General features: G+C 40.7%; 1 protein-coding gene across 1 annotated transcript in view; it reads left to right on the top strand.

Moving 5' to 3' along the window:
- The window catches only part of LOC148899998 (neural-cadherin), a 297,995-nt gene that overhangs the window by 177,155 nt on the left and 99,566 nt on the right, over positions 1–21,274 (top strand). The window contains 8 exon segments of the mRNA XM_088991547.1: positions 2,166–2,286; positions 4,212–4,374; positions 7,132–7,596; positions 9,075–9,266; positions 13,451–13,642; positions 17,331–17,774; positions 18,773–19,103; positions 19,778–19,871. Coding sequence (XP_088847673.1) covers positions 2,166–2,286; positions 4,212–4,374; positions 7,132–7,596; positions 9,075–9,266; positions 13,451–13,642; positions 17,331–17,774; positions 18,773–19,103; positions 19,778–19,871 — 2,002 coding nt within the window.

The raw sequence follows: 21,274 nt of genomic DNA, 5'->3' as shown, positions 1-21,274 counted from the left end.
GTCGCTAGCTATCTCGGTCGCTAGCTTGCTCATTAGAATGTTTAATCCCCACCACATATTACATGTGCTAGCTCAGTCACTAGCTAGCTTGGTCGCTAGTTAGCTCGGTTGCTAGTTAGCTCGGTGGCTGGCTAGCTCAGTCGCTAGATACCTCAGTCACTAGTTATTTTGGTCGATACCTAGCTCGATCGCTAGCTATCTTGGGTGCAAGCTAGATCGGTCTCTAGCTGGCTCGGTCGCTAGCTATCTCGGTCGCTAGCTTGCTCATTAGAATGTTTAATCCCCTCCACATATTACATGCAGATCTCACAACAAATTAATGATTACTTTTCAAATCTCAAGCATGCTCAATAGTTAGCCCGATCGCTAGTTATCCCTTCAGCCGGAGTTCACTTTTTGCAAATATGACTGTCTCCGTGATGGATTGTCTTTGCGGCAACTGCTCTTTTGTCTTCAAGGTCAACTCGCGAAACCATGTTTGAACGTGTTAAAAAAGCACCGAAATGTTTCTATGGCGATGAAAAATGTTTTTTAAATGCCATCGGAATGTAATTTTGTGGGCTCGAAAAGGACGCGACGATTGGACGCTGGCGGCTGAAAGGTAAACAGACCTTGTGAAGCGCGGCGCAAAGGTTGGCCTCGCTGCCCCGACGGCCAGTTCAAATAATAATAATAATAATAATAATAATAATAATAATAATAATAATAATTTCATTTCTAAACGCCTTTCAATACTCTCAAGGTCACTTTACTGTCACAGGATTGTTTTTTCTGCAGGTGAGAAGTGGCAGCCACATGCGCCAGTGTCCACTCAACCCAGAAGTAACTCAAATAGATAGAAATATAGCCAGCTAGCTAACAGATAGCTAATAGATAGCCAGCTAGACAGTTAGCTAACTAGCTAGATAGCCATATAGCTAATAAATAGCCAGCGACATTGCTAGCTAGCTAGACAGATAGCTAATAGATAGCAAATGGATAGCAAATAGATAGCCAGCTAGGTATCTAGATAATGCATAGCAAATATATTGCCAGCTAGGTAGCTAGCTAATAGATAGAAAATGCATAGCAAATAGATAGCTAGCTAGATAGCGAGACAGGTAGCTAATAGAAAGCAAATCGATAGCAAAAGGATAGGTAGGTAGGTAGCTAGTTAATAGATAGCAAATGGATAGCAAATACGAGCGCTTATGTATGCAGACAAACAAAGCAAATATATTGCCTGCTAGGTATATAGCTAATAGATAGAAAATGTATAGCAAATAGGTAGCTAGCTACGTAGCTAGGCAGGTAGCTAATAGAAAGCAAATCGATAGCAAAAGGATAACCAGGTAGGTAGCTAGCTAATAGATAGCAAATGGATAGCAAATACGAGCGCTTATGTATGCAGACAAAAAAAGCTAATATATTGCCAGCTATTGCCTGATATCAGTTAGGAAACAAAAAATAGTGTCGGTTGTCCTTTAAAGGACAACCGACACCATTGGTGTCTGTTGTCAACTAGTATCAAATAGTAGTCTTGGCGCGATTCACCATCATGATATTTATGTGTTTTCCTTCTAATTTCGCCATCAACACGAAGTTTTCAGACCAAACAAAGTACCCAAAATGCATTGCGTGTCGCTTTCTCGGTCAGGGGCGTTCCTGACGTGATGTCACGTCAGGACTCGTCACCAACTCAAAAACAAGACTTCCTGAATATTCAGTGCGAGTCTGAAAAGGTAAAACATAGTTAATTGTGGTGGAATCTTTGTCAAATGCGCTCAGTAGAAGTATTTTAATAATAATAATAATAATAATAATAATAATAATAATAACAGCTAGTAGTAGCTAGCTAGCTAGCTAGTTAGACAGCTAGGTAGCCAGCAACGGTGACCCCGTTCAACCGGGAATAACTCAAATAGGTCAAGTTAGCTAGCTAGCTAATAGATGAGTAATAACTAGCTAGCTAGCTAGTTAGACAGCAAATAGATAGCAAATAGCTACGGCGTGTCGAGTCCGCTATCTTATAGCGCGTCCACCCGCTAACTATCGCTCCTGCTCTCCATTAACGACGACTGACTGTCCGATTGGCAAACGGAGATGAGCGCTAGGCGCCACGACGCCGCCTCTCGGGGAAATCATTGCCTTTTTGTGAGTTTTCGGTTTTGTTTCTCTTCCTGCAGGCGGGAACGCCAAACTGCGTTACCAAATCACGTCCGGAAATACGGGAGGTGTGTTTGACGTGGAACCAGAAGTGGGAACCATCTTCATCGCTCAGCCTTTGGACTACGAGCAGAACAAAAGGTAGACCGAACGCCAAATTACGATAATTAACCTATTTATTCGGGAATTGAAAATATGATGCCATTCCCGAATTTGTTCGGGTTTTGTTTATTTTTTTCATGCTTGGGTGCCGGTAAAGTGCTGGCCATGGCCTCTGGCAATGTTTTGTCCCTTCCACAAGGGGCACAGTTTCCCTTTTTCCCATGTTCGCGCTTTGTTCTAGTTTCAGCGGTTGTTAAAGCGCTACATCAACCAATATGAATATATTGCATTGTATTTTGGACAGACACCCTCATTTCAAGGTCAGATAACTCCAGATTCATATCATTTAGGCATTAACTATTTTTTTATGATGAATGTAGAGAATCTAAGGTTTCTTACACTGCATTGAATGTTGATGGAGTCCAAAAACTCAATATTCAGTGGGTCCTGGAATTTGCATGACAATGACAAAAACCCTGGCACTGCAGTGGACACATTTTAGCATGTCTGGCAGTCAATGACTTAACATAATAATAATAATAATAATAATAATAATAATAATAATAATAATAATAATAATAATAATAATAATAATAATGATAATAATAATAATAATAATAATAATGATAACAATGATAATAATAATAATAATAATAATAATAATAATAATAATAATAATAATAGGGTAACAGTAGTAACAGTAGTACGTAACAATAATACAGGTAACATCCTACTTATGACCGAGTTCTGTTCCGACCAAATGGTCGTAAGTCAAAATGGTCGGTCGTAAGTCGAAATGCATTCAAAATATTGAATCGAGACTCCGAGGCGAAATGACTGGCAAAATCCGCCCCTCTGGTGCCATCACATGGTCGATTGCTGTACGAGAGTGAGATGCTGGCTGGCTAAAATTGTCGGACGCGTTGCCGGCCTGCTAGCGCGTTGCGGTGCCAGGCGTAGAATTAAAATTTTAAAAATAGGGTCTGCAGGCCGTGGTCGTAAGTACGGATGGTTGTGAGTCGAGTCGGTCGTAAGTCGGATGTTACCTGAAGTTTGTTGTTTTGTTTTGTTTTGTTTTTTTACGGTGTTGTTACTGATTCAGTCGTCCATTTTAAGAACAACAATAATAATAATAATAATAATACATTCATTTTTAAGCGCCTTTCAAAACTCTCAAGGTCACTTTACAGTCCCAGGATAAGTTTGTCTGCGGGTGAGCAGCGGCAGCCACACGCGCAAGCGTTCACTCAACCCGGACGTAACTCAGATAAAATAGTAAGACATATAAATAGAAAGCTAGCTAGCAAGCAAATAGATAGCTAATAGCTAGCCAGCTAGATAGCTTAGAAAATGTAAAAAATCAGATGTTTCCTGTAATGATAATATGAATAATAATCATAATATGAATAATAATAATCATCATTATTATTATTATTATTATTATTATTATTAGTAGTAGTAGTAGTAGTAGTAGTAGTAGTAGTAGTAGTAGTAGTAGTAGTAGTAGTAGTAGTAGTAGTATAGCTGGCTTACTATTAGCTATCAATTAGCTATCTTTTAGTTATCTAGCTGGATAGCTAGCTAGCTAGCTGGGTGTCTATGAGTTATATAGCTATATAACCATCTAGCTAGCTAGCTGATAGATAACTAATAGCTAGCTACTAGATAGCCAGATAGCCAACAGCTAGCCAGACAGACAATTTACAGCCAGCCAGTTAGACAGCTGATAGCTAGCCAGCGAGCTAATGGATAGCTAGCAAACCAATATGGATGTATTGCATTGTATTTTAATTTACAACAGATTCTAGCTAATAATAATAATAATAATAATAATAATAATAATAATAATAATAAATAATAATAATAATAATAATGCACTTTGGCAAGTCACAGAGATCCATCATAAAAAACACTCACAAATGCTAATGAACAGATGCTAACATTTAAATGGATGCTCATTTCAGGTACAAGTTGCACATTGTGGCTTCGGACGGCAAGTGGGAGGACTACGCCACGGTGGCGGTAAACGTGGTCAACAAGAACGACGAAGCGCCCGTTTTCACCGTCAACGAATACTACGGCAGCGTGACAGAAGAACTGGATGGTTCGCCCGTCTTCGTTTTACAGGTATCGGTGAAAGGAAGGCGGCGGCTATTCGAGTTCCATTTGGAGAAGGAGCGTAGGCTAGCACGAACGCATTTTGGAGACATTTTCTACATCATGGATTTCGCATGCTTTTCCGAATGTCGGCTCGCTGGCGCCCCCTAGACTGTTTGGAGAAAATTAACCACAATTATCCTGAGTAAAAAGAACTAAATTAATACATTAATAAATACATTTGTAAATACATAAATAAATTAGCATTGGGATATTTGAAAAATTGAATAAATAAGCAAATAAAAAAACAAATACATAAATTGATAGATAAATAAATACATGAATAAATACATAAATAAATAAATAAAATAAATAAATGAATGAATAAATGAATCAATACACGAATACATACACGAATACACACACGATACATACACGAATACATACACGAATAAACACACGAATAAATACACGAATAAAGAATTACATAAATACATACAGAAATACATCTATAAATACATCTATAAATACATCTGTAAATACATACATTAATACATATATAAATACATACATAAACATATACAAACATATATATTTCAATACATATATAAATATATACATAAATACATACATAAACAAATAAATACATGAACAAATAAATACATAAATAAATACATTAGCATTGGAATATTTAAAGAATTTAATTATTGAATAAAAAAGCAAATATACAAACAAATACATCAACAAAAATAAACAAGAGATAAATGAACAAACAAACAAATTGATGGGTAGATAAATAAATAAATAAACAAAAAATACATACATAAATAAATGAATAAAACAATCAACGACTGAATAAATGACTAAATAAATGACAAAATGAATGAATAAATAAACAAATGAATGAATATATTAATAAATATAATAGTAAATACATTAATAAATACATAAATAAATTAGCATTGGAATATTTGAATCATTGAATCATTGAAGAAATAATTGAATAAATAAGCAAGTAGACAAACAAATACATAAACAAAAATAAACAATAGACACATAAACAAACAAATAAAACAATTGATGGGTAGATAAAGAAATACATAAACAAAAATAAATAAATACACAAATAAATAAACAAACAAATAAATGAATAAATGACTAAATAAATGAATAAATAAATGAGTAAATACATAAATAAATTAGCATTGGGACATTTTAATATTTGATTAATAAATAATTGAATAAATAAGCAAATAGACAAACAAATACATAAACAAAAATAACCAATAGAACAACCTTTTCCTGCGACTGTAAAGTGACCTTGAGAGATTTGAAAGGCGCTTAGAAATGAAATGTATTATTATTATTATTATTATTATTATTATTAATAATGATATTATTATTAATCCAAAGCCGTCGGCTGGAACACAAGTACTGAGTAAAACGTAACGTAACAATATTTAATGAAGTCAATATTGAATTCAACAGAACAACAAGAACTTTAGTAAGTGACGCAATGGTGGTCCTTGCTGTATTTCAAATTCATTTAATAATGTATTTTTTATTTTTATTTTTTTTTATGCCAGGCTTGCGAAGCACTTTAAAAGTTGAATAGGGAAAAAATTGCAATCAAAGTAAACTAAATTAAAATAAATGCAATTACCATAGGTGGAGATAAATGAAATTACAGTCAATGAAAGTTGATTACATTTGTTGTGACCAACAAAGATTCCAATTAAAATCCTTCTAACATGCAATTTACCCGCAGCGATGTTGCCGGCCGCCGAGTAAAGTCTGACACATCAAACAATAGTCAGAACAGAAAAGTGTGTCTTCCAAACATGTATTTCCCATAAGAAACCATTAAAATGAGAATAATCCGTTCCCAGGTCCCCATAAAACATCATTTTCGTATGAAATAAGCCTTAAAACTACAAAAAATATACCTTATTTTATGTATAATAAATGCGCTATTGTATTGTAAACACGCGGCTTTAGCCGAAGACTGGGGGCGGGGAGTAGAGGACAACAACAAGTTGGATGCCATTTTCGGTGGCTGGCGGACTAGTTTTCCACACCCCCTTTCTTCGAGTGCAGATGTGATTTGTTATCGAGTGGAGTACTTTTGCTACTAATGGTCCAAAGAATGCCACCACAGGCTAGTGTTAAGCCGAAAAAGACACTAAAGAAAATTACAGTCCAGCAGAAGAAGGAGATCATTGAAAAACACGAACGAGGTGTGCGTTTGTGTGACTTAGCGTCCAAGTACCAGTATGCTAAGTTGACCATTGCTACGTGTGGCTAAGGGTGTTCCTGTGTTGTCAAAGCAACGGTCTGAGGCAATAGAAGAGGTGAGGAGACGAAAAGCAGCTAGCAGAGGACAGTGTGAGTGTGGGTATTATCGCTGAGAAAGCACGGCAACTTCACTCGGATATCATCAAGAGGCAACTCCATCAATGACCATCACAAAGGTCAATAAAACAACTTTATTATACAGTACAGTTTATTTCTTTAATTACAATACAATAGCATATTTATTATACGGAAAATAAGGTATATTTTGTGTAGTTCAGACTTAGGCTTAGAAAATTAGAAAGTAGAAAATTATGTTTTATGGGGACTTGGGAACGAATTATTCTCATTTTAATGGTTTCCTATGGGAAATTAATTTTTGGGATACACACTTTTGGCCTAACACACTCTGTCTGGGAACCATATAAGTTCGTAAGCCCAGGTATCACTGTATAGGGTTAAATATATTTTATTGGTGGCTTTTCGTCCCGGGAGGTGACGGCATCGGACCCGGACAAGGATGCCGACCAGGAGGCTCTCCGCTACTCCCTCCACGGCCAAGGCGCCGACAGCGAGTTCGTCATCGACGAGGTGACGGGCAAGATCTACGCCCAGCGCACCCTGAACCGCGAGGAACGCGCCGTGTGGCGCTTTGTGGTTCTGGCCACAGATGAGGGCGGCGAAGGCCTGACGGGCTTCACTGACGTCATCATCAACGTTTGGGACATCAACGACAACGCGCCCGTCTTCACCTGCGCGCCCAGTTGCCGCGGCGACGTGCCCGAGAATTCGCCAGCCGGCACGTCGGTGATGGAGATGACGGCCACCGACCTGGACGACGCGGCCGTGGGCCAGAACGCCGTGTTGTCCTACCGGATCCTGGGCGGTTCAGAGGCCATGGGCGGCGTTCCCGCCCTCTCGGAGATGTTCGCCATCAACCCGGCAACGGGCACTATCACGGTTTGTTTTGTTTTTTTTTATTAATAATAATAATACATTTCATTTCTAAGCGCCTTTCAAAACTCTCAAGTCACTTAACAGTCACAGGATCAGGTTTTCTGCAGGTGAGAAGCGGCAGCCACTTGCGCCAGCGTTCACTCAACCTGGTAGTAGCTCAAATAGATAGGAAGCGAGCTCGCTAGCTAATAGATAGCCAGCTAGATAGCTTGCAAGTTAGTTTGCCGGTTAGATAGCTATATAGCTCATAGATACCCAGCTAGATAGCTGGCCAGCTAGATAGCTATATAACTAATAGATAGCTAATGGAGAGCCAGCTAGATAGCTCGCCAGTTAGATAGCTATGTAGCTCATAGATACCCAGCTAGATAGCTAGCCAGCTAGATAGCTATATAGCTAACAGATAGATAGCTAGATAGCTAACCAGTTATATAGCCATATAGCTTGTAGATAGCTAATAGATAGCTAATGGAGAGCCAGCTAGATAGCTAGCCACCTAGATAGCTATATAACTAATAGATACCTAATAGAGAGCCAGCTAGATAGTTTACCAGTTAGATAGCTATGTAGTTCATAGCTAGCCAGCTAGATAGCTAATAGCTAGATAGCTAGGTAGATAGCCAGTTATATAGCTAATAGATAGCTAATAGCTAGCCAATAGATAGCTAATAGATAGCCACCTAGATAGCTTGCCAGTTAGATAGCTATGTAGCTCATAGATACCCAGCTAGATAGCTAGCCAGCTAGAAAGCGATATAGCTAATAGATAGCTAGCCAGTTAGATAGCTATATAGCTAATAGATAGCTAATAGATAGTTAATAGATAGCTAATAAAGATCCAGCTAGATAGCTTGCCAGTTAGATAGCTATATAGCTCATAGATACCCAGCTAACAAGCTAGATAGCGATATAGCTAATATATAGCTAGCTAGATAGCTAATCGGTTAGCTATATAGCTAATAGATAGCTAATAGATAGCCAGCTAGATAGCTTGCAAGTTAGATAGCTATATAGATCATAGATACCCAGCTAGAAAGCTAGATAGCTATATAGTTAATATATAGCTAGCCAGTTAGATAGCCATATAGCTAATAGATAGCCAGCTAGATAGCTTGCCAGTTAGATAGCTATATATCTCATAGCTAGCCAGCTAGATAGCTTTATAGCCAATAGATAGCTAGCCAGTTAGATAGCTATGTAGCTAATAGATAGCTAACAGAGACCCAGCAAGATAGCTTGCCAGTTAGCTCGCTATATAGCTCATAGTTACCCAGCTAGATAGCTTGCCAGCTAGAAAGCTATATAGCTAATATATAGCTAGCTAGAAAGCGAGCTAGTTAGATAGCTATATAGCTAATATATAGCTAGCTATATAGCAAGCCAGTCAGCTAGAACGCTGATAGATATCTAATAGATAGCTAATAGATATCTCAAAAGTGACTTACATGGGCTGTACGATTTTTTTTAACGATTTGTCGTAGGTGGCCATGGGTGGCCTGGACCGGGAGCAGGTGGAGTCCTACATGCTGCTAGTTGAGGCCAGGGACGGCGGCGGCATGCTGGGAACGGCCACGGCGACCATTCAGATCTCCGACGTCAATGACCACGCCCCTCGATTCGTGGAACACGGTTGCCTGGCCAGAATCTCGGAAAACGCCGAGCCCAACGCCGAGGTAAGCTAGCAGGAATTTGTCACTTCGTTTCAAACCCGACATGGCAAATACCACCATGTTAGCATTGTTAGCAGTCTTGTCAGGAATAAACTCTCAAGGTCACTTTACAGTCACAGGGTAAGTTTTTCTGCAGGTGGGCAGCGGCAGCCACGCGCCAGCGTTAACTCAACCCAGAAGTAAATAGATAGAAAGCTAGCTAGCCAGCTAGTAGATAGCTAACAGATAGCAAGCTGGGTAGCTAGCCACCTAGCTACAGTCTTCTTCTTCTTCATAGCTACAGTCGCTACAGTATATAGCTAATAGAAAGCTATATAGATAGAAAGCTAGCTAGCCAGCTTGTAGATAGCTAATACATAGCAAGCTAGATAGCTAGCAACCTAGCTACAGTAGCTACATTATATATCTATTGGGAAGCTAAATAGATGGAAAGCTAGCCAGCAAGCTCGTAGATAGCTAATACATACCAAGCTAGATAGCAAGCCACCTAGCTACAGTCGCTACAGTATATAGCCAATAGAAAGCTAAATAGATAGAAAGCTTGCCAGCCAGCGAGTAGATAGCCGACGGATAGCTAGTTAGATAACTAGCCACCTAGATAGCTATATAGCTAATAGCTAGCTAGCTAGATAGCTAGTTAGTTGAGTAAGAGAGTGGCCAATAAAAAGTAACCAGTCAAGGTCACTTTACAGTCACAGGTTAAGTTCATCTGCGGGTGAGCAGCGGCAGCCACACGCACTAGCCTTCACTCAACCCGAAAGTAACTCAAATAGATAGAAAACCATCTAGCTAGCTAATAGATAGCCAATAGATTTTTTCATGTTAGCATTTCTTTTGAAATGCAAACCACTTTAACTGATTCATTGCCATTCACGAAGTTCCTCAGGAATTGAAAATATGACGTAGAGCGCCATTCCCAAATTTGTTCGGGTTTTGTTTTTTTCTTGCTGATAAGTGCTGATCAGACCTCTGGCAATGACCTCTGGCAATGTTTTTCCCTTCCACAAGGGGTCGGCAATTCCATTTTTTAATAATAATAAGAATACCATTCATTTCTAAGCGCCATTCAAAACTCTCAAGGTTTTGACAAAAATTGACAGTCACAGGATACTTTTTCTGCGGGTGAGCAGCGGCAGCCACATGCGCCAGCGTTCACTCAACCCGAAAGTAACTCAAATCGATAGAAAGCTAGCTAGCTAGCTAATAGATAGCTACTGATAGCTATTAGATAGCTAGCTAGATAGCTAGCCATATAGCAAATAGATCGCCAGCGAGATAGCTAGCCAGCCAACTAGACATGTAATAGATAGCCACTAGATAGCCAGCTAGATAGCTAATCGATCGCAAATAGATAGCTTGGTAGCTAGCTAGATAACTTTAAAGGGCAACCGATGTCACTTTTTTGTTTTTTAACTGACATCAGAAAAACGGTTTAAAGCATCTAAAATACCGAAAACACGCAGGCTGATATTTTTAGTCAAATGCAAAACACAAATAAAAATGACTTAAAGTGTCCAAAATCTGCAAAAAAATTGAGCTGCGAAAGTCCCGCCCCCAGTTCGTGATGTCACGCCAAGACGTCTTGCATTGCTAGTGAATCAAAACAATGGCTTCAGATTCGGAGAATATTCTTTCTTGTTACACATCCAGTTATGAACATGATTCAAATAGTTCTGAAGAGGAAAGCATACATGTTTGCAATCGATTAAAGAATTATATGTGCCATTTTGAGGCATCATCGGGGGAAAATCTCTCACCCAAAAAAAAAAAGAGGCACAAAATGGCGACCTCCAGTGGCCACCTCCGCTTCCACAGGCTGATAAATTCCTCATATGGAGCTTGGATGCCCTCTTCTGGCGGATTTTGGGTGCAACACGGTTCTCAGACCAAACAAGTACAGCAAAACGCATTGACGTGATGGAAGGACTGCTACAATGTGCAACATTTTAACGGAAATGAAAGTAGAATCAATGCATTTCTGAAGACACCTGTCTTACCAGCAGCTCCTGTATTTAGCTTTTCTACTTCTTTCTTTCCTTTCATAACTTTACTGCGGTGAAATGTCAATTTCTCCACTGCGAAACGAATCAAGGTACATCCAATCCAATCCCACAACTATTCCGGACGGAAGGTTTGGAAAAGATACGAGTTGTGTTCAGTTTGAAGCTTGTTCAGCCATCTTGAACACCCCCCCCCCCCCACCTAAACCACCTTTTCTGGTTCTCCATCGCAAAGCCGAGAACTCAAAGCGAACGCTTTTAAAGGGAATATAAAAGCAGTACTGCTTTTTTTGGGTGGGGGGGGGGGGTCCTGAGCTAGAAAGAAGAAAAATAATAAAATAAAATATCCTCCCATTTTTAATGTGCGGAAAACGTCAAGTAAAGTTTGACTTTATGCAGTTTTGGCATCAAAAATAATAAAAGTGCACTCGCCGACATCGAGTTGCGATGTTTGGCATAAGATTGAAAACAAAAAGTCACAGTTGTGAGTGACTGATATCAGTATTTCAAAGTAAAGTGATGCCTGAGTTTGCCAACTTAATTGGTTCCCAGAAAGTGTGTGCGAAAAATGTGCCTTCCAAACATTAATTTCCTGTGGGTAACCATTAAAATGAGAATAATCTGTTCCCAGGTCCCCATAAAACATCATTTTCTACTAAATAAGCCTTAAAGGACAACCAACAGCATTTTTTTTGTTTCCTAACTGGCATCAGAAAAACATTTTATTGCATCGAAAATACCCAAAACACGCAGGCTGATATTTTTAGTCAAATAAAAATGACTTAAAGTGTCCCAAAAGTGCCACAAAATGAGCTCGGGAGCGGGGCAGATTCAGAAAGTCCCGCCCCCTTGTTCGTGACGTCACGCCAGGATTCTGATTCACAAACTGCCTTGTTCCAGAATCAAAACGATGGCTTCAGAGAGTTCAGATTGGGAGAAGATGCTTTCTTGTTACTCATCCAGTTATGAATATAATTCATATAGTTCTGAAGAGGAAAGCATAAATGTTCAATTCGATGTATCAATTTGAGGCGTCTGCACTCCAATGTAGCGCCCAGAAAACGCACAAGATGGCGCACAAGCTCTGTTGGAAAACCATGTAGGCTTAGACATGCTAATGAGGTGATACCAGATCTAATGAGGAAATCAGAGCCAGGGATAGAACATTAGAGGTAATCAAATAGAACAAAATAAGTAATCAGATTAGCTTCAGGGAGTACTCTACTACTCCCCTTAGAGCAGTCTAGCACCAGAGCAGAGGTCCGAGATGTAGGGTCAGAGTTACCAGCACAACTTTAACAATAATAATAATAATAATAATAATAATAATAATAATAATAATAATAATAATATAATAATAATGATTATTATTATTATTATTATTATTATTATTATTATTATATATAATAATTATTATTGTTATTATTATTATTGTTATTATTATTATTATTATACATTCCATTTATAAGCACCTTTCAAAACTCTCAATGTCACTTTACAGTCACAGGATCGGTTTTTCTGCGGGTGAGCAGCGGCGGCCACATGCGCGAGCGTTCACTCAACCCGGAAGTAACTCAAATAGATAGAAAGCTAGCTAACAAATAGCTAATCGATAACCAATGGATAGCCAACCAGGTAGCTATCTATTCGCTAGCTAGTAGCTACCTCAATTGCTATCTATTTGCTATCAAGCTACCTACCTGGCTAGCTATTTATTCACTAGCTATTAGCTATCATTTGCTATCTATTTGCTATCTAGCTCGCTACCTGGCTGGCTAGCTATTTGCTATATATTAGCGAGCTACCTAGCTGTCTATCTATTTGCTATCCATTTGCTATCTATTAGCTATCTGGCTAGCTAGCTGGTTATGTAGCTGGGTATTTATTGGCTCAATGGCTATCTTGCTAGTTAGCTAACTGTCTATCTATTAGCTATTTCGCTTTAATTCGCTGACAAAGCTCTTAGGGTGAGGAGCGAAACGTTTGACGCCTTCAAAGAAGTACAGATGATGGCTGAAGAAACCTTTTCCTCGATGGACCACTCCTGTACGACTGAGAGCCGACACAGACAATTTCAAATGAGGGTTTCAAGAACGTGTTAGGGTTTTCAAGACTGGAGTCGGGTTTCAAAGTAGGGTTTGAAGCTGTGTGTGCGTATATAACCCTGACCAGCTGTTTTTCCACAAGGTCCTGGAATTGAGGGCAGAGGACCGAGACACGGGAGAAAACGGCCAACTGACCTTCAGCGTGGTGGGTGGCGACCAGGAGCAAAAATTCTACATGGTCAGCAACAAAATGGAGCAGAAGGGAAGCCTGCGACTTAAAAAACGACTGGACTACGAGAAGCACAGCGAGCAGAGGTTCAACCTCACCATCAAGGTACTGACTGGTCACTTCCTGTCAAAGTCCTGGTCACTTCCTGTCCAAGTTCTTGCCATTTCAGAATTGCTTGCGTTCCAATCAAACGTCCGCTATGTATAGTAAGCGCATCCCGTCTACCCGCATCATAATACTAATAATAATACATTTAATTACTAAGCACCTTTCAAAACTCTGAAGGTCACTTTACAGTCACAGGAAATGTTTTTTCTGTGGGTGAGCAGCGGCAGCCACACGCGCTAACCTTCACTCAACCCGGAAGTAATTCAAATACAGTGATACCTGGGTTTACGAACCCCTTGGCTTACTAACTTTTCTGTTTACGAACGTTAAATTTATGAAACTTTTACCTTGGCATACGAACTATTTTTCGGGATACACACGGAGCGCCACAATGAGCGATGTGTCATTCGCGAACGAGCCAATTCTCCTAACAAGAAAATGGTGGTCAACTGTTTTGTCCTCAATTCTCCGCCCCCAGTCTTCGGTTCAAGCCACGTGATTGGTCAAGAACGCAGCAGTGAGGGGGTGGGGTTTACAGACAGACAGAGGGAGAGTGAGGCCGTTCTCCCAAAAACAAAATGGCGTCTTCGGTTAAAGCCACGTGATTGGTCAAGAAGGCAGCAATGAGTAGGGGAGGGGGTTAAACATTAAAGAGACAGGCAGAGGACAGAGAGAGAGTGAGAAAATGGGTAGAAAACAGTGACATTTGGACTTGTTTCAACTTTGATAGTTCAAAGAAAGGGTGTCGAATGCAAGGTTAAAATATCCCATCAATCAGACTCCACAAATAACCCGCACAAACCATTTGATGCAAAAAGCTATCAACTCTGCTAAACACAACACAATTCATGAGGAACACACACACGCTCACACAATCACACACATAATTACACATTTTTGCGTCATGGTGGGGACTAGGTGTGTAGCACACATTCACGCATTCTCTCTCTCTCAAACACACACGCACAAATACACATTTTCATGACATGGTGGGGACTAAGCGTGAAACACATACACACACATAGAAATACACGTTTTTGTTACACACATGCAAACATACACAGACATACACACACATACACGTTTTTGCTACATGGTGCGGACGAGGTGTGTTACACACATGCACACACACACACACACACACACACACACACACACACACACACAAATACACATTCTCACAACATGGTGGGGACTAGGTGGTAACGCATGCGCAAACACACACACACACACACATACACACACACACAATCATACACATGATTACACATTTTTGCTTCATGGTGGGGACTAGGTGTGTTACACACATGCAAACATACACACACATACACTTTTTTGCTACATAGTGGGGACGAGGTGTGTAACACACATGCACACACACATACAAATACACATTTTCGCAACATGGTGGGGACTAGGTGGTAACGCATGCGCAAAAACAGACACACACACACACACTGTCACACACACACTGTCACACACACACACAAATACACGTATTTACAACATGGTGGGGACTAGGTGTACAACACACACACACACGCATCAGCCACCAGTTTAAGATGTAATTGAAGGTGCACGCACACGCATCCCATTTAAGCAACTGCCGGGAGGACTTTTTTAAAACTTTTTTTGGGCTTTTGTGAACAGCGAGAGAGTGAGTGTGCGACACAACCGGCAAACTTTTAAGGGTCACTTGAGAACATGAAAGGAAATGATTCACTTTGTGCTTTTTACGCCGTTTGACTCGCTTGACTATTTTTTTATATATTTCCGTCTCTCAAAAACTGATGGATTTTAACAGATGTGGCATTAAGTTTGCAAAGTTCTAAGAAGTCCAACCCCCAACTCCCCCAATAAGGACAACCGACACCATTTTTTTGTTTCCTAACTGACATCAGAAAAACGTTTTGTAACATCTAAAATACCCAAAACAAGCAGGCTGATATTTTTAGTCAAATGCAAAACACTAATAAAAATGACTTAAAGTGTCCCAAAACTGCCACAAAATGAGCTAGAAACTGGGGAGATTCAGAAAGTCCCGCCCCCTTAATCGTGACGTCACGTCAGGATAGTCCTTCACAAACCGCCTTGCTCCAGAATCAAAACAATGGCTTCAGCGATTTCAGATTCGGAGAAGAGTGTTACTCATCCAGTTATGGATATGATTCAAATAGTTCTGAAGAGCAAAGCATAAATGTTTGCAATCGATTCAAGAAGTCCTTCCGTATCAATTCGAGCCGTCTGCACTCCAATGTAGCGTCCCAGAACATGCACAAGATGGCGCCCAAGCTCTGTTGGAAATGGCTGCTTTGTCCGCTAGAAATTTGTGTGAACTTACACCTTCTTTATGCGTGTTAGCGCAATTGGCTGCGACACACAACGATTCACCATCGCGTTATTGATGTTGTTTTCCTTCTAATTTCGCCATCAACACTGTGTTTTCAGACGAAAAAAAGTAGTAGTAGGAAATGTATTATGTGTCGCTTTCTCGGTCATGGGCGTTCCCTCCGTGATGTCACTTAGGGCATCGTGATTGTCATGATAGCAAAAGAAATGGTAAATAATGTCATTTTTTTCTGGATTTTTAATGGGAGAAAGGTGCGCATTTTTCCCCATCCAAAACAATAGAGTCGGGAGACCCCTAATTTTCTCTGAGAAGGTGATTGCAACCACCTGGGAATGGCCAATTGCCGCTGGGACCTGATTGGCCAGAAGCTCAAGTGAACCACCTTTAAAACCAGAATGAGGAAGTCACCTCAGAGAGGGAGAAAGGACAACATGGAGATCAGTGCCACTTGTTGTCTGTCGAAAACCAACATCCATTGCCATTTCAGATAAAGAAAGCTATCTGATTATCTCGCTAGCTGTCTATTAGTAATCTGCTAGCTAGCTAGCTAACTTTCTATCTATTTGAGTTATTCCGGGTTGAGTGAACGCTTGCACATGTGGCTGCCGCTGCTCACCCACAGAAAAGCTGATCCTGTGACTGTAAAGTGGCCTTGAGAGTTTTGAAAGGCACTTATGAATCAAATGTGTTATTATTAATATTATTTACTATTGTTATTATTATTATTAATATTCAGCAGGGTTCTGAACCGATGTTAACTCATTCACTGCCATTCGGGAATTGAAAATATATGTACGACGTGGAGCGCCATTTGCGAAATTGTTCGGGTTTTGTTTTTTCATGCTTGGGTGCTGATAAAGCGCTGGCCGTGGCCTCTGGTAAGGTTTTTTCCTTTTCACAAGGCTTTGTTCCAGCTTCAGCTATTAAAGCACTATAGAAACCAATGTATGTAACCAGTGTATTGTATTGATTGAATATGTATTGAATCGTATATTTTGGTCATCTGCCCTCATTTCAAGCTTATATCAAGTCATCAACAACCATCACAAAGGTAAATCAAACAACTTTGTTATATAGTACAGTTTATTTCTTTAATTATAAGACCATAGAACATTTTTATACACAAAATTAGGTATACTTTGTGTAGTTTTAAGGCTTAGAAAATTATAAAGTAGAAAAGTATGTTTTATGGGGACCAGGGAACGGATTATTCTCATTTTAATGGTTTCCTATGGGAAATTGTTTTTTGGGATACACACTTTTCGCCTTACACACTGTCTGGGAACCAATTAAGTTCGTAAGCCAAGGTATCACTGTACTCTATTGTCATTCCAGGTTGAAGACTTGGATTTTTCCAGCCTGCTTCACTGCGCGGTGGAAGTAGATGACTACAACGACCACGCCCCAGTCTTCATCCCTCACTTCCTGTCTCTGGGCCCCCTGTCAGAGGACGTCGCCGTGGGGACCAGCGTGGCCCGCCTACTGGCCAGCGACTCCGACTCGGGTCAGAACCGCCAGCTGGTCTACAGCCTCTCTCGGGACTCGGACCCGGACGGGCTCTTTGCCGTGGACCAATCGGGCGTCCTGACGGTGGCCCGGCCTCTCGACCGGGAGAAGGTAGCCCTGCACCACCTGGTGGTCATCGCCACGGATCACGGGGTACCCGCCTTGACGGGTAGCGCCACCGTAGAACTGCCCCTCCTGGACGTCAATGATAACGGACCGCAATTTGAAGGCGTGTACGCGCCGGTGGTTTTTGAGAACCTTCCTGGTCCTCAGGTAAGATTGTCTACTGGCGAATCTACCAAAATGCAGCCCGTCTATGCATGATCCCAAACCAGATCCCAAATGAAGATAGTGATACCTTGGCTTACGAACTTAATTGGTTCCCAGACAGTGTGTAAGGCGAAAAATGTGTATCCCAAAAATTTATTTCTCATAGGAAACCATTAAAATGAGAATAATCCGTTCCCAGGTCCCCATAAAACATAATTTTCTAAATTTCTAAGCCTTAAAACTACACAAAATATACCTTATTTTATGTATAATAAATGTGCTACGGTATTATAATTAAAGAAATAAACTGTACTATATGTTAATGAAGTGGTTTTATTGACCTTTGTGAAGGTCGTTGATGACGATGGAATGAACTGACCGGTTTCATCAGCATTAAACACTTGATGAGGAACGTAGCCTTCTTCTTTCACCATCTTGATCAATCATCCCTTGTAGGTGCTTTCTCTGTGATAATTTTACCTTGTTCCTCATCAATTGTGTTCTGTTTAGCTGGGTTGATAGCTTTTTGCATCAATTATACAGATGGCTTGTGCGGTTTATTTGTGGAGCCTGATTGATGGGAATTTTAACCTTGCAGTCTACACTCTGCTTTTGAACTATCAAAGTAGAAACCAGTCCAAATTTCACTGTTTTGTATCCATTTTCTCACTCTCTCTGTCGTCTGCCTGTCTCTTTAATGTTTAAACCACCTCCCCTCACTGCTGCGTTCTTGACCAATCACGTGGCTTTAACCGAAGACTTGGGGCGGGGAATAGAGGACACAAAACAAGCCGGCTGCTATTTTCTTTTATGGAGAACGGGCTTGTTTGCGACGACACATCACTTATTGTGGCGCTCCGTGTGTATCCCGAAAAATAGTTTGTATGCCAATGTTAAAATTTTCAGAAATTTAACGTTCGTAAACCGAAAAGTTCGTAAGCCAAGGGGTTCGTAAACCGAGGTATCACTGTACATCTAACGGCGGATTGGTTGCGGTTCAGGTTGTCTCCATGAACCAGACCTCCACGTTACTCCGGGCTGTTGATCGAGACTCCGCGGAGAACGGCGCACCTTTCCATTTCGCCGTCCCGGCTGACTATCGCCACGATAACGACTTCTACCTGAAGGACAACCTGAACGGAACAGCCACGCTGACGGCGCTACGGACGTTCGACCGCGAGCGCCAGAAGGAGTTCCTGATCCCGGTGGTCATGAGTGATAGCGGACTTCCCGCCAAAACGGTCACCGGCACGCTGACGGTCACTATCGGCGACTACAACGACCACCCGCACGTCGGTGGAGAAAAAAACGTTTTCGTCAACACGTACAGAGGTCGGTGAATTTTCGGCGTCCGTCTCACCGATGGTTTTCGTTGTCGGGTTAAACTCGGCCAAACGTGAAAAAAAACAATGGTGGTCTCAATAAAAGGCATATTAATAATAATAATAATAATAATAATTCATTTATAAGCGCGTTTCACAACTCTCAAGGACACTTTGCACTTACAGGATATTTTTTCTGCGGGTGAGCAGTGGCAGCCACACGCGCCAGCGTTCACTCAATCCTGAAGTAACAAAGCAAAAAAAAATAAACAACAAATGACAACACAAAGAAACAAAGTGGGTGCCGGCGCGCTGACTAATTAATTAGTTAATTCCTAATTTTTTGGGGTCTGGAGTTATGTGAGCTCGAAATGGGGCGACTGTACAATTTACAATACATCCATATTGGTTTATTTTGCACTTTCACAACAGCTGAAGCTGGAACAAAGCGCTAACATGGAAAAAATGAAAATGCTGCCCCCTTGTGGAAGAGAAAAAAAACATTGTCAGCGGCCATGGCCAGCGCTTTATCGGCACCCAGAATCAAAAAAACAAAACCCAAACAAATTCGGGAATGGCGCTCTATGATCTATTTTCAATTCTCAAATAAATTCACGAATGGCAGTGAATGAGTTGGATTTCAAAATAAGTTTTTGTCGTTTATGAATTGTTTTTTTTTCCCAGGTCGGATGCCCACCACGGTGCTGGGAAAGGTCTATGCGCCCGACCTGGACGACTGGGATAACAAGACGTACGTCTTTGAAGGACACGTACCCACGTAAGTTCTTCTCACGGCTTTATTTGCTGGCTATTTGGCTGGCTACCTAGCTTGCTACCTAGCTGTCTATCTATTTGCTGTCTATTAGCTAGCTATATGACTGGCTATCTGGCTGGCTACCTGGTTAAATGAAATGTATTATTATTAATATCTAGCTCCCTGACCGGCCTTCTAGCTAGCTATCTATTGGCTATATAGCTATCTAGCTGCCTGTCTAGCTATCTAGCTGGCTAGCTATTAGCTATCTATTGGCTGGCTAGCTAGCTTTCAATCTATTTCAGTTACTACTGGGTTGAGTGAACACTGGCGCATGTGGCTGCCGCTGCTCACCCACAGAAGAACTTATCCTGTGACTGTAAAGTGACCTTGAGAGTTTTGAAAGGCGCTTCTAAGTGAAATGTATTATTATTAAACCTGGAGTATCAAATTTGATGCAGAACACGATATAATTGTAATACAAAGAGTCACAATCAGCAAAAGTACTCCACTCGATAACAAACCACATCCGCACTCAAAGAAAGGGGGTGACGAAAATTAGTCCGCCAGCCAATGTCGACGACCTCCCTTCCCCCGATGGCTTTTTCTCGACCTTGTCTCAAACATTTCCCATCTGGCTGCTCGGCTGCGGGCGGCGGCCATTTTAATTTATGAGCGCAAGCATCCGTCCCGTAATTGGATGAGTGACGCTTTGACCCGCGGCGCCCCCTAGAGACGTCCCGCCCCCTGGGCCAGACGGAGCCAGACAATCAAGCGCTAATTGCGTCACGCTGGCTTCCCCCAAAGTGTCTGGAGGACTTTGGAGTTATTTGGGGGTGGGGGGGGCTCATGCTTTGCCCAAAGTGCCACTTTCACGCATGACATTTGTGCAACGCGGCGCCAATGCTAAGTGAAAGCTTTTTTTTTCCTAGCTTAGCTTTAGCATGACAATAGCGATGTCATTTTTTTTTGAGGGGGGTTACATTTTGCACAAAAACAATGACTTAAAATTAACAAATTATGAGCTGTTAGCTATTAGTAACTATTAGCTTGTCTAGCTTGCTATCTATTGGCTATCTATTAGCTTTCTATTAGCTATCTATTTGCTATCTATTAGCTAACTGGCAGGCTAGCTATCTGGTTGACTATCTATTAGTTATATAGCTAGTTGGCTAGCTGGCTATCTATTGGCTATTAGCTTTCTATTAGCTATGTATTAGCTAACTGGATGGCTAGATTGCTATCTGGCTGGCTATCTAACTGGCTATCTATTGACTATTAGCTTTCTATTAGCTATATATTTGCCATATATTAGCTAACTGGGCGGCTAGCTAGCTATCTGGCTTGCTATCTATTAGTTATATAGCTAGTTGTCTAGCTGGCTATCTATTAGCTTTCTATTAGCTATAAGCTAACTGGCCGGCTAG

This window comes from Hippocampus bargibanti, linkage group LG03 (assembly GCF_051943395.1).
Source record: "Hippocampus bargibanti isolate YZ-2025 linkage group LG03, ASM5194339v1, whole genome shotgun sequence".
Taxonomy (NCBI): Eukaryota; Metazoa; Chordata; class Actinopteri; order Syngnathiformes; family Syngnathidae; genus Hippocampus; species Hippocampus bargibanti.
Note: the sequence above shows the minus strand (reverse complement) of the source record. Positions and strands in the feature narration are given on the sequence as shown.